Genomic DNA, 7,774 nt, shown 5'->3' with positions numbered 1-7,774 from the left:
TAGGTATTTATAGGCATTAAAGCACCCGTTCATCGAGTCTTTTTATTTTAGTTAAAGATATACAACCCTTCTTAATAATGTTGACCCAAAAGACATATCTTCTATTTAAAATTTTCAGAAAATAAATTTTGATTATTTATATATTTTAATTCTACTCATACAATTTGAATAAGCATCATATTTTTTAACTAAAAATTGTAACCATTCAACTATTTACATTTGATGCGCACTGCAGCACCTTTTATCATCCGCACAGACGCTGCACAATGCAGCACCAAGTCAATATAATATATATATATATATATATATATATATATAAAATAATAAATATTTATTATTGAAATCTCTAGTAGTTTCAACAAGTTCGCACTCAGTTGCATCAAATTCTAAAATTCTAGAAGATACATATTTTATTTTATTTTATTTTGTGAGTTTGATTTATTTGATCGGTAGTACTCAATTTTTCACAGGTTTGACCAGTTGTGCTTTTTACAGACTCGGACAAACCCCACGCCCCCCTAAATTTTCTCGCTCCTTCGTCCGGTCCGCTTCCCCTCCCGTCCCATTCTCCGACGCCCTTTCGTCCCTTCTCTTTTCTCTTTCACTCCCTAAATTCCTCCCTGAGGCCCTCCTCGTTTTTCAACCCGCCGTCGGTCTCTCCGCAACCAGCCTCCCAACAGTCCATGGCTTGGAGCTCAGTTTCTTCTTTGCTCGGAGTCAAAGATCAGAACTGGAGGTCTTAGGGTTTCGGCAGATCTGCGCCGCGTAGTGTAGAGAAAGAGAGAGCTGAGCAGTGGTGGTTGTGGTGGTGGTGACGTGGCCGTTGATGGTATTGCACGGAGGCGCGAGAGACAGTTGGAAGGTAGATGATGAACGGAGCTCCGGCGGGGGATCGGAGAGGGTGGTGGCGTTACGGTAATTTCTGTCACATGGAATGGCAGATCTTGTTAGCTACGGGAATGCCAACCGTGACATCGACCAGGTCGGTCTCTTTCTCTCTAAATTCTCTTTGCCTCTTTTTTGTTTTTGCAAATGTATCAAAAAATACAAAGAAAATGAAATAAATTCCTAATTATTTGTCTGTTTAATTACTTAGAAAAGCAGAAGATTTGTTTTTTTCCTCCTCGAAAAAGTGGAAATTGGATGGAGAGCTCTTTATTTTTTGCTTGATACTTTTAAGTTTTGTAGGTATGTGAGGGAATTTGGATTTGGTAATTGAAAACAACTCTCTAGATATAATTACTGGGAACATAATCTTCAGGCATGTTAAAAATGTGAGGGAATTTTGATTTGGTAATTGACATACAACGTTTTAGATATAATTAGTGGGAACATATTCTTCTCAAGGTTTTGGTTTTGAGGATCACTTCTGGGTTCATCGTTTTTGGCTCAATGGATGCAGTATGGGTGCTTTTACAGAACCAAACAGGGCCAAAGTTTCGAACCTTTTTTAATTTTGTATTTTTCCCAAGTGCATTTTCCATTTCGGCAACTGGGTTTGCTCCGAGGCATATGTAAAGTACTGACATCTTTGAACGATAAATGTCCAGTGATTATTGCGACAGAGTGATCTAATGGAAATGGCATTGCATGGAAACCACATTTTACTTTCTTCGCAGGGTGTAAAACCTGCTGCTCTAGTTGGAACAGTTTTTATAGTAACTTTAGAAGACGCGTAGGGTTTCTTAATATCTTAAAAGTTTGGATTTAGCGATTTATTCTCTAAGTCGCAGGATAACAGTTATGAATTATGATATGTTTTGGAAGGTTGTAACTTGTAACTGAATGAGAACTAAGTTGGTGTGCTTCTTGAATTGGAAGTCAAAAAGTCATTACTATATGCGGTATGGAGTTCAGGGTAACGTTATAATTAGAATAGCATTTGATATGGTCCTATGTTTAGTTCATACAGCGTTTATCCGCCCTTCATATCTTTCTCATGGTTTTGAATGATTAAATGATTTTCAGGCAATAATTGCTTTGAAGGAGGGTGCTCAACTACTGAAATATGGTCGTAAGGGAAAGCCTAAGTTTTGTCCATTTAGACTTTCTACTGTAAGTTTGTATCTAAAGCTTCTCTATTAGGATTTATTTTTTATTTTTAAAATATTGGTGGTTTGTCCACTCCATGGAAGGGAAAGAACATGGTGTGCTCAATTATTAAGGTTGAAATAAAAAATTTATTCCACAATTCCTGCATGAACAGATAGTAAAATTTGTAAAAGGATGAAGTCAAGAATGCTACGAAACATGTTTAATTGAATTTCCTGCTTAGCAGTGGTAATGTAGTGCCAATTAGGTAATTTCAATCTTCTCCCACAAGCATACAATTTCCATTTGTGCTTATAACGGAAAAGATAAAATTTCTCAAGTTTCCCTTCTGCTAATTAAATTAATAACTGAAGGGGAAATCTGAGTTAATTTAGGTTCCGATCCATATGGCAGATTGGAACCAAAGGGTACAGTAGGCAGTTTGCCAGATTCTATGGCATATTTAATTTGGATGAGAGATTTGAGAACTTATTCGTAGTGTAGTTTGAGGTCAGTCAAGGCAAAATATGGTCTATAGTTATTGGAGAAACATATCATTAATAGCTACGAAGGTTTGATAGACTATACATTTCACCTTGTAAGGTATTGGAATATGTTAAATGTCAGTTGACATTAGTTGTGCTGCTACGTTGCTGCATAACCATGCTACTTTGTGTTTTGATGTATGCATTGTAAAATACTGCTAATGGGATAGCATTTCACTGGCCTTCTGTGGTAGATAGCATTTCAATGCCCTTCTATGGTTCTTGCTTGTGATTATATTTATTGTATTTTAATTCACAAATTTTGTCTGCTTAAATTCTTTCTATTTTCTACTTACTGCTGCATTTAATAATTTCAGGACGAATCAACTTTGATCTGGATTTCAAGTAGCGAAAGAAGTTTGAATGGCTTCTGTCACAAGAATTGTTCCTGGACAAAGAACTGTGAGCAATTTGATATAAATTTTAGTACATGATTGGCATAGATTTACTGCAGTTTAAATTTAAGTCTTCTAGCGATGCTTATTCTAATTTCATCTTGCTCCAAAATTTGTTACAGGCTGTCTTTCAACGATTTTTACGTCCTGAAAAGGACTATTTATCATTTTCTCTTCCATACAATAACGGAACGCGGTCTCTTGATCTGGTTAGTGGTGGAAGCTCAAAATTATTTGTCTTTACATTGTTTCCTATTTTTATTTATAATAACAATATTTATGATAGTCTGTCATTTGCGTCCAGATTTGCAAGGACAAAGTTGAGGCGCAAGTGTGGATTGCAGGCCTTAAATCACTAATTTCCTCTGGCAGAGGTGGGCGTTCGAAAATTGACGGATGGAGTGATGGAGGCCTCTACCTTGATGTAAATATGCCTACTTAGAAACCTCTTTTGTGGTTAAATTTTATGTTTTCTCTTGTCTTGCAGTGATCTGTGTTATATAGGCATCAACATGCTGTATTGGAGCTTTTGAGCTAAATTTGAAATGCTGAAATACTATGATAAGATTCTTTTATTATTTTTATTTAAATTTTAGTATTTGATTCTTAAAGAAATTAAACTTCTCCTTGCATAGACATAGTGTTTTTGCATATTTAATATATATTTTTCTTTCCCTTTGTAATTTTTGGATTGGCTTTTTTTTGTAGACATTTTTTTATCTTATTTTTTATTACTTTATATGTTTATTATATATATATATGTGTGTGTGTGTGTGTGTGTGTGTGTGTGTGTGTGTGTGTGTATGTATTCTAAATGAGTCATCCAACCTTATAGTTCAGTTCATATGATTTTATTGTAGTCATCCAACCTTTATATGGTGAAATCACACACGCACATAGACTTTGGATGTATGAAAGTTTCTCTTACATTTCGATATGTATAAGTACACCTGTTGAATGACTGCCTGCTTATCATGTTTTCGGGTACTTCAGGATGGCAAGCACTTGACATCAAATTGTCCTAGTGATAGTTCTGCTAGTGGTGCACGAGATAGTGGCTCTCCAGATTTGAATTCAAACTGAAAGTATTTTCATAATCTTTTCAATGACAAACACGAAAGGAGTACTTATTTGGGTAATTTGAGTAACTTGGAAGAGTGAAGAAATTACTCCTTCTACCGCCAAATCAATAAAGAAGAAGCTTGTAGCTTTGAAAAAAGATAAAGCATAGAAAAGTAGTGGGTCCCAACAGTGAACAGATTGAAGTGTGAAAATTCTTGAAAGAGACATGTATAACGTGATTGGAAGCCGTCCAGCAAGTAGTTGGAAACCGTCCAAAATAAATGGGGCCCCAAAAAAAGAATAATTATTTTTGCTCCTAAATATAACGCAGCCTGTTCACACTGACTTTTTTCAATCTGTTTCTGCAATTTCCTTGTCAATTAAGTATGTTGGTGTTCATTTTGTGGTTTTCTTGTTGGATTGATTCATATTGTCCCACTTGGCTTCCCTACAACTTTAGTTCTTTTTCTCTTCCAGTTCCATTATTCCCTTTCCCCAAAACCTCTCTTTTGGTCTGCACCTACTTTTGTGTGAGTATTTTCGTCGTGGTTTTTCGTTCACTTTTCATTTGCTTTGCAATGGCGATGAGCACCCAAAGAGCCTCTGCACCTCTTCTTTCTCTCAAATCAGCTCCTCGATGGAAGTACGATGTGTTTTTGAGTTTTAGGGGTGTAGACACCTGCAAGGGTTTTGTATCCCATTTATACCACGAATTGTGCAAGTTCCAAGGAATTAAAGTTAAAAAACCCTGAAATTTATTTTAAATTTCAATATTCTTAAAGGATTAAAGTTTAAAAACCCCGAAAAAAAATACCCATCTCTTCGTCGTCTATTCCTACTTTGGTGTGAGTGATTTTGGTGTGAAGTTATATTGGTTGAAATAAAATTTCTCATAAAATATTTTAGCATTGTGAATTTCCGATGATAATTTTTGGTTTACAAATGATGCTAGTAATTTTGCCTACTGTATTCAGTACTTTACAAGTAATCATCAACTCATATTCAAACTTTTCACTCACGAACATGTGCTCGTTACATGATTATTTATTTATTTTTGTTATATATAAGGGGATTGAAAGCTGTTCATTGATACTATTTAGTTTAAATTAATTCTCGCAAATACATCGAGAGTGAGCTTCCTTGAAATTTCGTAACTATTAAGTCAAGTCTTCTTTCACGTGTTTTTGGTTGTCAAGTTTTGTCCTTTCATTTTGGTGTTGGCCAAGTTCAGCTCTTTCTTGTGGATTACTCGTTTTTTTTAGTATTTGTTTTGGCTCTGTAAACAACTGTTTATTTATTTATAGAGATACTTTCGTTCTCGACTAATCAAATAATTTATCGTTTCTTTACTTTCTTGGTTTGATTATGCAATTTAAATATTATTTGATTGTCCAAATAATTAAAAGAGAGGATTGGCGAAAAGAGACATAATCTTATTTGGGAAAGCTAATAAAACCAGGCCGAGGGTTTTCTGTTCCAATTATGTGTCTCCTCTACGTCTTATTCTTAGTTTTTTGACACTATTCTTTCACATAATTTTGAATTTAACAATGATTTTTTTATGGATTGAAAAAAAAAAAAATTTACAAAGCTACGACATATATTTCATAAGGGTAATGCAATGGAGACTAAATTCGTATACTAAATTTACACACTAATTGATGTGTCACTAATATAAATAAGCATGTTTATCAACGTTAACTAATAAACCAATCATCAACTTCTATATTCTTTAGTTTCCAAAACTTTGTCTACAAATTTAGAGGTGTATATTTTAGAGATATTAATGGATTTATAAATCCATGAAGTTTACGGGAGTTTAATTTATTTGTATAGATTCCATGAAATTTTTTGATTCAACTATCTTAAAATCTCAAGGGAAGAGGTGAGATTTGTGATGCATAAATCGTAATATGAAAGCTCTCAAATTCCCTCAAATTCCTTAACGTTTTAAAATTCTTTAAAATAAATTCATAATCGAATACACCTAGAATGCTATAAACTTCTTTGAAATATTAATTGAATACAAATATTTTTAAGGATTTTAATATTATCTTAAAATTTTGATTGAATACACGTTGAATTTCAGAGAATCACTTAAAATCATGATTGAATACCCTTAGATTCATTAAAAACATTAAAACCCTCAAATTCTCAATTGACTACATGAGTGCGCTTAGCCTCACAATGGACTAATAATAATATGGATCAAATTCTTTTTTGGCCAGAATCAAACTTAAAACATTTTATTTAGATAGTATTAAATAATTAACATTTAAAAGTTAACCCTTGATAATACCTCAGCTTCAACCAATTTTTCTCAATTATTTCATTGGTCATTTTCACTTTAAATTAATTCCACAAGTAAAAAATCGCTGCAGTCTTACCAAGCAAGTGGTTAGAAACCGTCCAGGTAGTTGGAAAAATGGGGTAAGCCACCAATCCTGACTTTTTGGTACCGTCTCTTGTTTTGTTTTTAGTGGGAAAAAGAAAAATCCCATCAGAACCGACTGAATGAGAAGAGTAAGCCACCGATCCTGACTTTTTGGGGCAATTTCCATCTCTTGTTTTGTTTTTAGTGGAAATATAGTTTTCTTTTTCTTGCATAAATTGTTAGTTTTGGTACTACTACACTATACTACACTTGTTATTGTTGTTGTTATCTTACCTCTGTTAATTACTCCGTGTTACTTATTTTATCTATAGATAGAATGATGAGGTGAGGAAAAAAAATTTCACACAAGCGTAGAATTACAAACGAATATCTCCCATCAAAGAAAAGAATAAACAGGTTAGACTTTGTCAATACAAGTGTCTCTCGATACCTAAATTTGACCTAAAGGATGAATGAGAATTAAAGAGCTTAGGTTTTTTCTTTTTTCTTTTTCTTTTTTTTTTTTTTTTTTTTGTGGAGGAAATGTTCTTCCCTTTTTAGAATTTAGTTAATTATTTGGTGTTAATTAAAATTTAAAAGCTACTTGTTTTGAATCTAATCTAAAAATAACTACTAGCGTTGATTTGTTAATTAACATTTAAGAGTTAATAATCCTTGATGATATGCCTCAACCTCAACTAATTTCTCTTCATTATTTCATGGGTCATATTCACTTTAAATTAATCTAACTAATCAGAAATCGATGCAGTCTTACTAAGCAAGTGGTTGGAAAGCATCCAACAAGTACTTGGAAAATGTCCATCAAGTAGTTGGAAACCGCGTCCAGAATGCATGGAGGCCCCAGAAGGATTTGGATTTCATCGGAATCCAATTGTGAGAATACTAAGAATTCTCACATTCTAACCATTTATTATATATCACAAATTATTTTGACATTTTTATTTAAAATTAAACATAAATAGTACTTAATGAAAATTTGATCACACAATATCAATAAACAACTATAATATGAGAATCTCTAAAACTCCAAAAAAAATCCAAAAAAGATCCTCATCCTCTCTAGAAAATGAAAAATTATTTTTTGGTCCAATTTAGGAGCAGGAGTAGGAGTAGGTAGAGCGCTGCCTGTTCACACTTACTTTTCTCAATCTATTTGTGCAATTTACCTGTCAATAATGGATTTGGTCCTTCGGATCCCGTCCGGATCCAAATGGTTGAGATTTAAGGATTCTCATATCTTAACTGTTTATCATAAATCATACGGTCATAAATCATATAAATTTTATTATTTAAAATTATATACAAATAGTATTTGAAAAAAATTAATTGTACAATATACGATGAAT

At 33.3% G+C, this 7,774-nt stretch overlaps 1 protein-coding gene across 3 annotated transcripts; it reads left to right on the top strand.

Moving 5' to 3' along the window:
* The first annotated feature begins 680 nt into the window (after positions 1 to 680).
* LOC125475893 (PH, RCC1 and FYVE domains-containing protein 1-like) lies at positions 681 to 4,190 on the top strand. Of its 3 annotated transcripts, none has more exons than XM_048581257.1 (5): positions 681 to 982; positions 1,969 to 2,055; positions 3,094 to 3,180; positions 3,276 to 3,395; positions 3,965 to 4,190. In XM_048581257.1, exons 1-5 carry the CDS (start codon positions 935 to 937, stop codon positions 4,052 to 4,054), a joined length of 432 nt encoding a protein of 143 aa, XP_048437214.1. In that variant the 5' UTR covers positions 681 to 934; the 3' UTR covers positions 4,055 to 4,190. The 3 variants fall into 3 exon arrangements, 2 of the variants coding, with proteins under 2 accessions (XP_048437214.1, XP_048437215.1); XM_048581258.1 differs by lacking the exon at positions 3,965 to 4,190 and adding an exon at positions 3,459 to 3,609; XR_007257255.1 differs by lacking the exons at positions 3,094 to 3,180; positions 3,276 to 3,395; positions 3,965 to 4,190 and adding an exon at positions 2,894 to 2,979.
* The last annotated feature ends 3,584 nt before the right edge of the window (positions 4,191 to 7,774 follow it).

Source organism: the organism of the source record quoted next, unplaced genomic scaffold (genome assembly GCF_019419815.1).
Source record: "Pyrus x bretschneideri cultivar Hongxiangsu unplaced genomic scaffold, Pyrus_bretschneideri_v1 Contig169, whole genome shotgun sequence".
Classification (NCBI taxonomy): Eukaryota; Viridiplantae; Streptophyta; class Magnoliopsida; order Rosales; family Rosaceae; genus Pyrus; species Pyrus x bretschneideri.
The sequence above is the reverse complement of the archived record's forward strand: the minus strand, read 5'-3'. Positions and strand labels throughout refer to the sequence as shown.

What these genes read in the sequence shown, in the direction of transcription:
- LOC125475893 (XM_048581257.1), top strand. Translation starts at nt 935, where the DNA reads ATGGCAGATCTTGTTAGCTACGGGAATGCCAACCGTGACATCGACCAG. An exon ending in GAACGCGGTCTCTTGATCTG is followed by an intron (nt 3,181 to 3,275) that starts GTTAGTGGTGGA and finishes ATTTGCGTCCAG; the next exon opens with ATTTGCAAGGACAAAGTTGA. An exon ending in ATGGAGGCCTCTACCTTGAT is followed by an intron (nt 3,396 to 3,964) that starts GTAAATATGCCT and finishes CGGGTACTTCAG; the next exon opens with GATGGCAAGCACTTGACATC.